Source organism: Hemitrygon akajei, chromosome 5, assembly GCF_048418815.1.
Source record: "Hemitrygon akajei chromosome 5, sHemAka1.3, whole genome shotgun sequence".
Classification (NCBI taxonomy): domain Eukaryota; kingdom Metazoa; phylum Chordata; class Chondrichthyes; order Myliobatiformes; family Dasyatidae; genus Hemitrygon; species Hemitrygon akajei.
In genome coordinates, this window is record NC_133128.1 from 68927871 (window position 1) to 68941849 (window position 13979).

At 42.3% G+C, this 13979-nt stretch overlaps 1 protein-coding gene across 1 annotated transcript in view; it reads right to left on the minus strand.

The window, feature by feature from the left end:
• LOC140727839 (superoxide dismutase [Cu-Zn]-like) overlaps positions 1-11323 on the minus strand; it is a 50967-nt gene extending 39644 nt beyond the window's left edge. Inside the window, exons 1-2 of the mRNA XM_073045673.1 lie at positions 11233-11323; positions 4717-4813 (exon numbers count right to left, since the gene is read on the minus strand). Of these exons, the coding sequence (XP_072901774.1) occupies positions 4717-4813; positions 11233-11310 (175 nt within the window). The 5' untranslated portion in view covers positions 11311-11323. The remainder of the gene's footprint in view (positions 1-4716; positions 4814-11232) is intronic.
• Positions 11324-13979: the final 2656 nt, after the last annotated feature.

Here is a 13979-nt window from a genome sequence, read left to right on the forward strand (position 1 = left end):
CTGAGATAACAGGAGCCCATATTTAAGTTAGTGATGCTGCTTAAATAATGTGAAATTTATACACACTCTTTAAAACCATTTTCAGAATTCAAAACAACATTGAGTAGTTTTAAAACATAGTAATACTTTTATTCTCATTTGGCTTCACTGATTTTTGAATTCATTGCTAATTTCTAAATAAAAAGCCCACTTGTAAATTTATCTCAGACTAAAATATACACATAGTTCTAATCTTTACAGGTTTAGTTGATTCTAGATCTCCTCAGTAACATTCAATTCCCTAGCCCTGACCGCCGCATCTTCACAATGGATGCTCAGTCCCTAAACACTTCTATCACCCATTATGAAGGCCTCAAAGTTATCTGCTTCTTTCTTGACAAAAGAACCAAACAATACCCTTCCACCACCATCCTCCTCCGTCTGGCAGAACTGGTCCTCACCCTCAATATTTTTTCCTTCAGCTCCTCCCACTTTCTCCAAACTCAAGGGCACTCGCATGGGCTCCAGCTATGCCTGCCTCTTCATCAGCTATGTAGAACAGTTTATGGTCAAAGCCTTCCCCAGTTATACTCCCCAACTCTTCCTCCACTATACTGACAACTACATTGGCACTGCTTCATGCTGAGGTCGTCAATTTTTTTTAAATCAACTTTGCCTCCAACTTCCACCCTGCCCTTAAATTCACTTGGTCCATCTCTGACACCTCCTACCCCTTTCTCAATCTCTCTGTCTCCATCTCTGGAGATAAACTGTCAACCGACATCTTTTATAAATGTACTGATTCCCATAATTATCTCAAATATACCTCTTCGTACCCTAAAAATGTTATTCCCTTTTCTCAGTTTCTTTGCCTCTGCCACATCTCTTCCCAGGATGTGGCTTTCCATTCCAGGACATCAGAGATCTCATCCTCTTTCTTTAAAGAACAGGAGTTTCCCTCCCTCTACTATTGATGTGGTCCTCACCCGCATCTCCTCCATTTCCTGTACATCTGCGCTCACCCCATCTTCCCACCCCTTAATAGTGATAGAGCCCCTCTTGTCCTTACCTACCACCCCATCAGCTTCCATATCCAACACATTATCCTCCGCAACTTCCACCATCTCCAAAGGAATCCTACCACTAAACGTATCTTTACCTCCTCCCCCCAACTCCACTTCCACACAGGGTTTGCTCCCTCCGCACTTCCCTAGTACACTCATCCCTCCCCACTAATCTCCCTTAAGGCACTTATCCCTGCAGTGACCTAAATGCTACACGTGCCCATACACCTCCTCTTTCACCTCCACTCAGAGTCCCAAACAGTCCTTCCAGGTGAGACAACACTTCATCTGCAAGTCTGCTGGGGTGGTCTATTGTGTCTGGTGCTCCCAAAGTGGCATCCTCTACATTAGTGAGACCCATCACAAATTAGGGGGCCACTTCATCGAGTACCTCTGCACCACCCACCACAAGCAGGACTTCCCAGTGGCCAAATGTTTTAATTCCAAATCCTATTTGTGTTCCAACTTGCCAATCTATGGCCTACTTTTCTGCCAAGATGAGACCACCCTCAGAGTGGTCTGCAACACCTTGTATTCCATCTGGGAACCCTCCAATGTGATGGCACGAAGATTGATTTTCCTTCCAGTAAAAAATTCCCACCTCTTCCTCTATTCCCCATTCTGAACTTTTACTACTTCTCACCTGCTTATTACTTCCCCCGGGTCTCCTCCTCCTTCCCTTTCTCCTCTTGTCCACTCTCATCTCCTATCAGTTTCTTTTTTTCCCAGCCCTCAATTTTTCCCACCCACCTGGCATCACCTATCACCCTTCCAGCTAGCCTCTTTCCCCTACGCCAGCTTTTTATTTTGGCATCTACCCCTTTCTTTCTCAGTCAGCCAGTAATATCGACTGTTTACTCTTTTCCATAGATGCTGCCTGACCTGATGAGTTCCTCCAGCATCTTGTATCTGTTGTTTCGATTGATTCTTTATATTGTCTAGGATGAATTCACAATTGCCAATGTTGCTGACCTTCTAAGCAAACGTGTTTAGCAAGAACTGGTAAAGCCATTTATGCCTTTTGCTTTCTAATCAAGTAAACTGACAACTGACAATAAAAAATAAATTATAATTTATAATTATAAATGTTATAAATCTTCAACATAATAAAACACAACAAAAATTTACATGCCTATGGTATCTGAAATAGAGTAGGTCCTTTATTTGACAAGAAAGATACCTATTTACTTACTATGCTCGCTGAAACCCTATTCAGCTTCATATAACAAAGTCTACTTGCTTGCTCTTAAAATGGTCACAACAAATCTACACATCAGTTTGGGATTGAAAGTTTCAGATCTCTTCAAGAATAATGCAAACAGTTCTAATCAGCAAACTTCAGGCAAGAATGCAACATAGGTCAACCAGATTTTTAGGATTTAAAGGATTACATTTGAGATACAGTTGAACGTCCTAGTTGGGCAGTCTTTCATTGCTTCTGTTATAGTTAATATTCTATAGACATTGAGTATGTCCACAAGAAAATGAATCTCAGGGCTGTATATGATGACGGATATGCTTGTATATGAAGCGGAGATTGTGGACATACTAGTAATGATCTTTCAAAGATCACTGGACTCTGACATGGTGCCAGAGGACTGTAAAAATTGTAAATGACACTCCACTCTTTAAGAAAGGAGGAAGGCAGCAGAAAGGAAATTATAGACCAGTTAGCCTGACCTCAGTAGTTGGGAAGATGTGGGGAGTCAATTGTTAAAGATGAGGTCATGGAGTACCTGGAGACACAAGACAAAATAGGACAAAGTCAGCATGGCATCCTTAAGGATAGATAAAGGGGATGCAGTTGATGTTGTATATTAGGACTTCCAGAAGGCCTCTGACAAGGTACCATACATGAGGCTGCTTGCAAAGTTAAGAGTCCATGGCATTACGGGAAAGTTACTGGCATGGTTAGAGCATTGGCTGATTGCTAGGAGGCGGCAAGTGGGAGTAAAAGGATCCTTTTCGGGTTGACTGCCAGTGACTAGCTGTGTTGCACAGGGGTCGGCATTGGGACTGCTTCTTTTTATGCTGTATTTTTAGATGATGGAATAGATGGCCTTGTTGCAAAGTTTGCAGATGATACAAAGACTGGTGGAGGGACAAGTAGTGTTGAAGAAACAGGTAGGCTGCAGAAAGTAAGGATAGGGGTCCTTAACAATGGATATCGCCTTTCTGAGGCACCGCTCCTTGAAGATATCTTGGGTACTACGGAGGCTAGTACTGCTGTACATTCAAGTTCAATTTGTCATTCAAGCATACATGTGTATACTGCCAAATAAAACAACGCTCCTCCAAACCACAAATAAATTATCAAACAGTAAAGTGCATATACAAATTAAAAAGTAAAGAGTATAATGCTACTGGCACTTCATATCTAATGAGATCTGGGTTGTAGCAGGGAGTTCAGTAGTCTCACAGTCTTGGGGAAGAAGTTGTTTCCCATCCTAACAGTTCTTGTCCCAATGCTACAGCATCTCCTGCCTGATGATAAGGAGACAAAGAGACTGTTGGACAGATGAGAGGGATCACTGACAATGCTAAGGGCTCTGCATTAGCAGAGCTCCTGATAAATACCTCTAATAGGTAGAAGCGAGACCCCAATGATTGTCTCAGCAGTCCTTGCAATCCTTTGTAAGGACTTGCAGTCAGAAATCTAGTAAATAGTACATATGGCAGCAAAGGTGGATTAATAGTGGAATGTCTAAGAAGGTGATTCAGATGTCCATCATTAGACTGCAATGTCCTAAATTTCACAAATGTTGTTGTGATTGTACTCATCTATGTAAGTGGTGAATGTTCCATCATATTACTGGTTTGTAAGTAATACTGAAACTTTTGGTAATCAAAAAGCAAGTTACTTGTGGCTAAAGGACCTGCTTCAACCTACTCTTGCAGCCATTGTTGATTTTTTTTGGTCCAAGGTAGTCCCAATGATTCTGATGAGAAGAGAATTTGGTGAATTCCACGGAATCTCAAAGTGAGGAGAAAAATAAATATCCTCACTTGGGGGCAACCCAGCTAGGTGGGCTGTCCCACAGATGTCAGAAAAAAATCTGACACCAATAAAACATTTAACAAATACTGTAGCAATGCAAGGCAAGCTACAACCAATAAGTTTCCTTAAAGCCATTTGCAATCCTAGGCTGATTATTTGTTTAAAAAAATATTCACACATTGAGACTTTAACTGTTGCAACTTTTTAACCAACAGCACTATGGGATTATTTTATCATGAGGGCACAAATAGATTTGGTCACTTAGGTCATCCCAAATAAAAGGTAGAAAATGCAAAATATATTGCCAGATTTCAAAGTTGACATTAAGGAAGGCCGTTTTGGCTCTTATTTCTATAGCACCGCACTGGGAATCACCATCTCCACTGATTTTCCATATCAAACATTCTCAAGCTATCTTCTTAAGCAGTCCTTCAGAATTTATCTCCAGTTTTTTAAGGCTCTTAGATGGCTAATAAGGAGATAAATAAGTCATAATTTGTAGAGGGCTGAAATTTGCCTTTTTATTCTAAAAACTGTTGGCTAACTAACCTAAAAACTACTTTGTAGTCTGCAAAATGAAATTTTGGTAAAACCCTACTGTTTCTAAGCAAAACTTTCACCCTTTCATTCATTAAAACAGAACAGTTCTACAAAAAAAATTAGAAATATTCATACCTTTGGAAATATCTCCAAATGAGTGCACATGTAGTCCATGCTTTCCAGGAGTCAATCCAGAAATTTCCCCTGTCACAATGGTTGTATGGCCACCTTCCTGCAAAAATATTACATATTTAATCTCAGAAATATTGACAAATAGTATCATGCAAAAATGGAAGTGTAGAAAATATACTGCAGGCTAGTCAGTATTTGCACAGATAGTGCAAATTCAAACTTCCAACTGTCAAGAATAGTCATGATATAAACTTACTGGATAGATTGTGGCTAAGAGACCATGGCAGACACTAACGATCAGGCCTTAAGAACTATAGAATCAGTTACATAGCACTAAGACACATCTACAATACACACAAAATGCTGGAGAACTCAACAGGTCATGCAGCATCTACGTGAAGGAATAAATAGTCAATGTTTTAGGCAGAGATTCTTCATCAGAACTGGAAAGAAAGTGGGAAGAAGCCAGAATAAGAAGGTGGGGGAGGGGAAGGAGTGCAAGCTGGCAGGTGTTAGCTGGAAGAGGCAGAGGACTGAAGAAGGAGGAATCTGATAGACCATAGGAGAAAGGGGACGAAGGGCACTAGAGGGAGGTGACAGGCAGGTGAAAAAAAGAGAAAGGGTAAGAGGGGAGCCAGAATAGTGAATGGAAAAGGAGAGAAGGGTGAAGAGAGAAACAGGTCCTTTAGTTCAACCCCTCTAAGCTCACCAACGTGCTTTTCTGAGCGGGTCCCATTTACCCATTTTGCCAATATCCCTCTAAACCTTGGACCTGTCCAATTTAAACATTCTAACTGTACCCTAGCTATATATACTGTTATGAAACCAGTAACTGGTTTCACTTACCAGCAAAGATAGATATGTCAGTTGAAGTCCAATGGTACTATTTTCAAAAGTTTTATTAATAAAGGGGCACAAAAATTAAGGTTAATACAAACATTCAGATAACATGCGTCAATACTCAATCTAAAACGCAGGTACATTAATAATCACTCAGAAATAAGCTCTTTCGTTGTCTAGGGTATAATACTGAGTCCAATTGGAAATATAAAGAGTCACTCTGAAGTCTGCAGGCTTTTCCCTTTTGGTTTCACGTGTTGGAGAGAGAGAGAGAGATTGTTAGGAAAAGAGAACACTTGCCGTTGTCTTTATGAATCAAATCCTCAGCCTCAGAGGATTTGGCTTCCCTGGTGTTAAATAAAAGCGGTTTTCCGTTGGTTCTAGCCACAAACTCCGCATTCGGAATTTAACGCACGTGGCTTCCTTCAAAATGGCTTCCCGTTCCCACGGGAAGCGGTATCGTGCTTCTCGGTGTCTCCTTGGTGCGTCTGAGGGTCGTCCTCTTTCAGACCCTTCTTTATACTGCCTCACGGGATCTCAGGTGTCAATCAGGTTGCAGGTGATGCAATCTCTCTCTCAACCAGCCCACTTTGCCCGAGGGCTTTACAATGTCCCTGCGAGTTGGCACGTCTGCAGTTCCCAGGTGTCTCCTGAGAACAATGCCACAGTCGCCAGCTTTTGTCCCAGTGGAATGCGGTATCCAGCACGTCGCTGTCTTTCCATTTCCTGTGTCCATTCGGCATGTCTCTCTCTCTCTCTTGCTCTCTCTCGGGTCATTGACCCCCCTTTCACTAGGGCTCTTGCAATTCTCACAAAGGAGGGGGCTGGTATCATAACAATACCCACCATCTTCTGTGTGAAAAGCTTTCCCCTGAGCTCTCCTTTAAATCATTCCCTTCTCACCTTAAACCTATTGCCTTCTGTTTTAGATTTCCTCCACCCTGGGAAAAAGACAGTGATCATCCATCTGATCAATGCTTCCTCATGATTTTATATATCTCCATCCCTCAGGCCTTGTTCATTCCAGGGAAAACAGTCCCAGCCTATCCAGTCTCCCAAAGTTACAGAAAAGGGTCATTTTACCCAACTGGTCCGTGCTGACCAAGATTCCCATCTAAACTAGTCCCATTTACTCACATTTAGCCCACATCCCCTCTAACCTAAACCTTTCTTAGCTACATGCCTGTCTAAATAATTTTTACTCTGTTTCATTCAGCTGTATCCATGTATGGTTAAATGATAATCAAACAATGTGATTTGATTGAAATGTTGCTCATGTACCTGCCTCAATTACTTCTGCTGGTAGCTCATTCAATATATTGATTGATCTCTGGGTGAAAATTTTGTCCAACAGGTTCCTATTAAATATGTCCCCTTTCACATTAAACCAATGCCACCTCATTCTCAATTCCCCAGTCCTTGGAGAGGGACTTTTTGCATTCACCCTATGATTCAACCCCTTGTGATTTTTTACACCTCTATAAGATCACCCCTCATTCTCCTACACTCCAATGAAAAGAAGTCACAACTTGCTCAACCTCCCTTCAAAACAGGAATTCACAATTCCTGGCAACTTCCTTGTCAATTTCCTCTGCACTCTTTTCACCTTTTAGCAGGGTGATAAAAATTGAATACAATATTCCAAAGGTGGCTCAGAATGGTGAATGAAAAAAGAGAGAAGAGGGAACTATAACATAACATCCTATCTTCTAGACATAATGCTTTAACTGGTGAAGGCCAAAGTGCCAGAAGCCACCTTCACCACCCTGTCTAGCCACAATGCCACTCGCAGGAAAACATGCACTTGTATCCCTAGGTTGCTCTGTTCTACAATACTTCACAGAGCCCTGCTATTCACTGTGAAACTCCTATCTTGATTTATCTCTCCAAAAATGCACCACCTTGAGCATATCACATGTTTGGCGTAAAAATGGAGGCGCAACAGCAGTGCGCGCGGCCACTCCAGGAATGAATATCTGTTATCTGTGAGTAGGGGCCGTGCACAATCCTGCTTTGATGGAGATGGACGTGAGAAGCACGGAGGAACATCTGGTGAAACTTCTAACATGCCTGTTTCGCTGCCGCTGCTACTGTGCAATCGGGAAATCTCTGGAGAGGAAGGCCCCAAGTCCTCCGCTTTGCCTGTTGCTTGGCAGCCGGGGCTGGGGTCGAAGCGCTCAGCAGAGATGGTGCTTGGTGCTCAGTGTCGGAGGGCTGGTCGGAGGCTCGAAGTTTTTTGGACGGACTCAGAGTTGGCTGTGGTCGGATGCTTTCAGAGGCGGCATCGGGAAGCTTTGTGGCACTGGAGGTTCATGGCAGGAAGAGTTTTTCTTCCTTCTATTGTCTACGTGAGATGATGGGCTATCGAGGACTTTGAGATTTTTTACCCTGTCCATGGTCTGTCCGTATCAAATTACGGCATTGCTTTGCACTGTTGTAACTATATGTTATAATTATGTGGTTTTTGTAAGTTAGTCTTGGTCTGTTTTGTGTTTTTGTGATATCATACTGGAGGAACATTGTATCATTTCTTAATGCATGCATTACTAAATGACAATAAACGAGGACTGAGTATCCTCACAATCTAAAAAAAAAATCTGAATTACATACCATTTGCTATTCCTTGACCCACATCTAGCTGATCAAAATCCCTCTATAAGTTCTGGTAAATATCTCCACTGTCAACAACTCCGACTATTTCAGTGCAAATTTATTAACCAGGCCTCATACACTCTCATCCAAGGCACTAATATAAATGACAAATAGTAATGGACCTAGCACCAACCTCTGGAGAACATCGCTAGTTACAGACCTCAAGTCCAAAAAGCCATCTTCCACCATCACTCTCTGCTTCCTAGCATCAAACCAATTGAGTATCCAAGTTAGATTACACCTGCAACTTTCCAATTACATTAAGACAGCCGTCTTCAATATTCACTACATGACCCATGCACAAAGCCATGTTGACTATCCCTAATCAGTCCCATCTAACCAAATACTTATACATCCAGTCTCTTCGAATACCTTCCAATAACTAACCCACTACTGATGTCAGGCTCACCAGCCTATAAGTTCCTGGCTTATTATTAGAGCCTTTCTTAAACACTGGAACAACATTAGCTATCCTCCATTCCTCCAGCACCTCAACCAAGGCCAAAGAGCTTTTAAACTTCTCTATTAGGGTCCCTGCAATTTCTGCACTAGCTTCCCAATGTCTGAAGAAAAATCTTGTCAAGCCCTGGGGATTTACCCACCCTAATTTGCCCCCAAGGCAGCAAGCATCTCCTCCTCTGTAAACTGTATATGGAGCATGACCTCAGCTGCTTTGCCTCACTTCTACAGACTCTGCGTCAATCTCCCGAGTACAGACAGACAGACATACTTTATTGATCCCGAGGGAAATTGGGTTTCGTTACAGCTGCGCCAACCAAGAATAGTGCAGAAATATAGCAATATAAAACCATAAATAATTAAATAATAATAATAGTGGAAATAAGTCCAGGACCAGCCTATTGGCTCAGGGTGTCTGACACTCCGAGGGAGGAGTTGTAAAGTTTGATGGCCACAGGCAGGAATGACTTCCTATGACGCACAGTGTTACATCTCGGTGGAATGAGTCTGTGGCTGAATGTACTCCTGTGCCTAACCAGTACATTATGGAGTGGATGGGAGTCATTGTCCAAGATGGCATGCAACTTGGACAGCATCCTCTTTTCAGACATCACCGTCAGAGAGTAAATACAGATGCAAAAAATATCCATTTAAGATCTCCCACATCTCTTTTGGCTCCATGCACAGATGATCATTCTGATCTTCCAGAGGACCAATTTTAGTCCCTTGGTATCCTTTTGTTCTTAATGTATTTGTAAAAACCTTTGGGATTCACTTTCACCTTATCTGCTAGAGAACCTAATGCCTTGGTTCCCTAAACCTGTTATACTTGCCTTTCATTCTGACAGGAACATACAAACTCTGTACAGTACTCTCAAAACTTCACTTTTGATCGCCTCCCATTTACCATGTATACCTTTGCCAGAAAGCAACCTGTCCCAATCCATACTTCCGGTTTATTTCTGATACTATCAAATTCTGCTTTTCTCCAATTTAGAATCTCAACCTGAGGACTAGATCTATCCTTTTTCATAACTGTCTTGACACTGGTTGCAATATGATTACAGGTTGCTAAGTGTTCCCCCACACAAACTTCTGTCATTTGCTCTGCCTGCCTCATCCCCTAATAGGAGATCTGGTATCGCACGATGGTTAAAACCTCATGTACTGATTAAAAACCTCATGTACTGATTAAGAAAACTGTCCTGAACACACTTGACAAACCCTATCCCATCCAGCCCTTTTAGAGTATAGATGTGGACAGTTAAAATCACCTTCAATCACAACCTTGTGATTCTTACAGTCTACAATCTCTCTACAAATTTGCTTCTTTAATTCCAGCGAACTGTTGGGTGGTCTGTAATATAATTACATTAACGTTGTCATTCCTTTCTTATTCCTCAGATCAACCCATATAGCCTCAGTAGTTGAGCCCTCCACTCTCCTGTCTGAGCACTGCCATGACATGTTCCCTGATGAGTAATGCCACTCCTCCCTCTTTAATCCCTCCAGCTCTATCACGTCTAAAACTACAGATCCCTGGACGTTTGAAGTGCCAGTCTTGTCCTTCCTGCAACCAAGTCCGACTAATAGCTACAGTGTTACAATTCCACGTGTTTATCCACCTCCCAAGCTCATCCGCCCCTCCTACAATCCACTTACATTGAAATATTCACAACTCAGAACATTAGTCCCTCCATGTTCAAGCTTTCGATTTCTGACTCTGTACATATACTTAACATCTATCCCCAGAAACACTACTTGCTGTGGTACTCGAGTTCTCATCCTGCAGCAACTCTAGTTTAACACCCCCCCCCCCCAATGCAGCACTGACATACCTTCTTACAAGGATATGTCCCCCTTCAGTTCAGGTGCAAAACGTCCCTTTTGTGCAGGTCTTACCTTCCCTGGAAGACAGACCAATGATCCAAAAAATCTGAAATCCTCCCTCCTGCACTATCGGCCCATTATTTTCCTCCAGTAATTTTCTTTTGCTCCCTAATCCTACCAGCCTTGCTCCCCTCTCCAATAGAAACATACTGTCTTTGGACTATTCTCTATCTCGCTTTGAAGACCCTCCCACTTGCCAGATTCCTTGGTCGCCTTTCTGTCATACTTGTTTTCAAGAAATCTCGGGTTTGTTTTATGGCAAAGAGTACTCGAGAAAATCGGGGCGATGGAGCAGAAATCACTGAAAGGTCTACCAAAGTCATGCGGGAGAGAAGCAACCTAACACAACTTTTGTACGGATGGATACGGCGGGGTTTTCACAGCGGCCGGGCACCAGTGGCGCTGCCGGCCGGCCGACCGTTGCCTCTCAGGGCGCGAGGACTGAATTCACGTCGTCCTCGGCCTATTCCCCTTGGGCCACACCGCCGGATGTATTCCCGGCTGTCCGGCACTCGCCACATCGCACGATTAACGGCTGTACAGAGCGCAAGAGTCACGGCACCAACGCAAGACATTCGTTTTCAAACTAACTTTTCCGCCGCGTCTTAACCACGCGGTTTCGAGAACCAAGAGCTGATGTCACCACAAATCCAAAACAATTGTGTTTTTTTTCCTTACCCCCGCTTTCAAATTAATTATTCCAGTGATACCACCAGGACCCTTCAACACGCAAATCGCCATGGGGACCACCTCCATAATGTTCCTCCTGACAACGGTCGGAATGCGGGCGAAGGAACTGCGCAGGCGCCTTGCGGCGCGGCCCCGGAGCACGTGCGATTTGGGGGAACGTGTTTCATATCCGTAAACCAAAACGAAGAATTTAGGGTTAAAAATTCTTGAGAGCTCTGGGAGCAATCTTTGGCATATTAACACAGTCGTCTCTTTATATCTTGTGAAATGCACAAAAAAAGTTAAAATATTAAACTAAAGTAATCTTTAAATTTCTCCACGATTGGGCTAGTTTTCGTTTTGTTTTTTCATGTTGGGCAGGAATGTATAATTCTTCTTGTCCCTGCATGTATTTCTCTAATGTTAGCCATTATCTGTTATATCTTTTACTGCAGCTTCTTATTCTGTCACACTCAATTCTTCCCCAGTTACCTTTGTTTAGCTGTAGGTCTCTGGTTTCCTACCTAACTGCTTTTGATCAGTTATGCCATTCTCTCCAAATAAACCCCGCACAGAAAGATTATTATAATACAATATTGAGCCTAGAATAGCCTATTCCCCACCTAGCCATTCTACACACTGTCCAAAATATTTGAATTATAAGCTCACAGCCTTGGTCACCCTACATGTCCACAATCTAATCTTATTCCTTTATGCCTCCCTTACCCTATTTCATACATTTTGTTATTTTTTGAGCATTTACAAACAATTCCTTGTAATATTGTGGCAAGGCACTGCTTAAACACCATCTATAAATTTGCCGATGGCATATCTGCTATTGGCAGAATTTCAGAGGATGTGGAGGGATCGTGCAGGAGTGAAATAGATTGGCGAGTTGAGTAGTGTTACATGAACAACCTTACACTCGGCGTCAGTGAGATTGAGGAATTAATTGTGGACTTCAGGAAGGGGAAGTCAGAAGAACACACCCACAAGTCCTGATCAAGTGGTCGGCGCTGGAAAGGCTGAATAGCTTCCAAGTTTCCGGGTATCAACGTTTCAGAGGATCTATCCTGGGCCCAACATATTGATGCAATCGCAAAAAGGAAGTGTTAATGGCTGTACTTCATTACGTGTTTGAGATTTGGTATGTCGCTAAAGATGATAGCAACTTTCTACAGATGTACAGTGAAGTGCATTCTGATTGGTTGAAGAACTGTTGGGTTTGGAGATGCAACCAGGAATAAAGCTGCAGAGGATTGTAAACACAGCCAGCTCCATCATGAGCCCTCACCTCCCAGCTATTTAGAGCATATTTGAAAGGTGATGCCTCAAAAAGGTGCCATCTGTCATTAAGGACACTCACCATCCAGATCATAGCACTTCTCATTTTTGCTTTTTTTTTGTAATACCCATTTACTTTCTATATTTCTTATTACAACTTAGTAATTTTTATGTATTGTGCTGTACTGCTGCCGCAAAACAAACTTCATGACATACCATGTCATATACAAATTTCACATACGTCAGTGATGATAAACATGATTCTGATTGTGAGATGTAATTTTATTTTGTTCTCTAGACCCATTTGCCTCAGTGCCATTCTATCATGCCGTGTTCTTCAATTACTTCCCCACTCAGCTTCCTTCTGGTTCCTCTCTATTATTCTAGATTCTCCCTTCACTCCTCTTAAGTTAGTGTAAAACCTCACTTGCATCCTTAGTTATTCAATTAACTAGAACTCCTACATGGTTTATGTACAGTCCTTCCTGATGGAGGCGCTTTCTTCTGCAAACCACTTCTCTCATTCCATTGTGTATATTACATAATCACCTTCTTAATACCCCTATTCCTGTTCCATATTGCTTTTGTGTCTTGGGTAATGACCCAGATTATGGTTCTGCGTTTGTTAGCTTCTAGTTGCACAAACTCTGATCAAAATTGCTTTCTTAAAATTCCTTAGGTCCTTGATACCTGTGGGGATAAAGAAAACTGGATCTTCCCCTTTTCCAACAGCTGGGGCAGAGACAACAATTCAAAGCAAATTTATTACCAAAGGATGTATAAATTATACAACCTTGCAATTTGTCTGCTTACAGGCAGCCACAAAGCAAGAAACGCAAAAGAACCCAATTAAAAACATAAAGACTAACCCACAATGAGCAAAGAAAGAGGGAAAAAAAACACAAATCATTCAAGCAGTAGAAGCAAGCAGCAGCATTCGGAACCAAATTGATCCGAATCCCCAGAGCAGCCCGGAGTAGGCCAAAAGCCTTGGTATCAATTCATCATATTAAGGTAAAATGACCCTTACGTTAGCACTACCAGCAAAACAGCCTTTGTTCATTTTCTCACGACCATTCCCTGAACTATACTGTTCTCCAGTACAACATTCCTTTTAACTTGAACAGTTTCCCACACCACAATGCTATTGCCAAGTGGCTTTCACCTGTTGCAGTCCCCACACTTCATCACAGGGACTGCATGAACCTAATATATATATTGGATTGGAGCAGGGATGCAAATCCTTCTAATACCATCATGGGCACCGCAGTAGTGTAGCAGTTAGTGCAATGCCTTTACAGCTTCAGGTGTTGGAGTTCAATTCTGCCACTGTTTTCCCTGTGAGCATGTAGGTGTCCTCCAGGTATTCCAGTTTCCTCCCACAGTCCAAAGATGTACCAGTTAACTGGTCATTACTCCCTTTCTTGAGCAAAGGAATATCATTTGCCACCCTGCAATCATCTGGTATTACT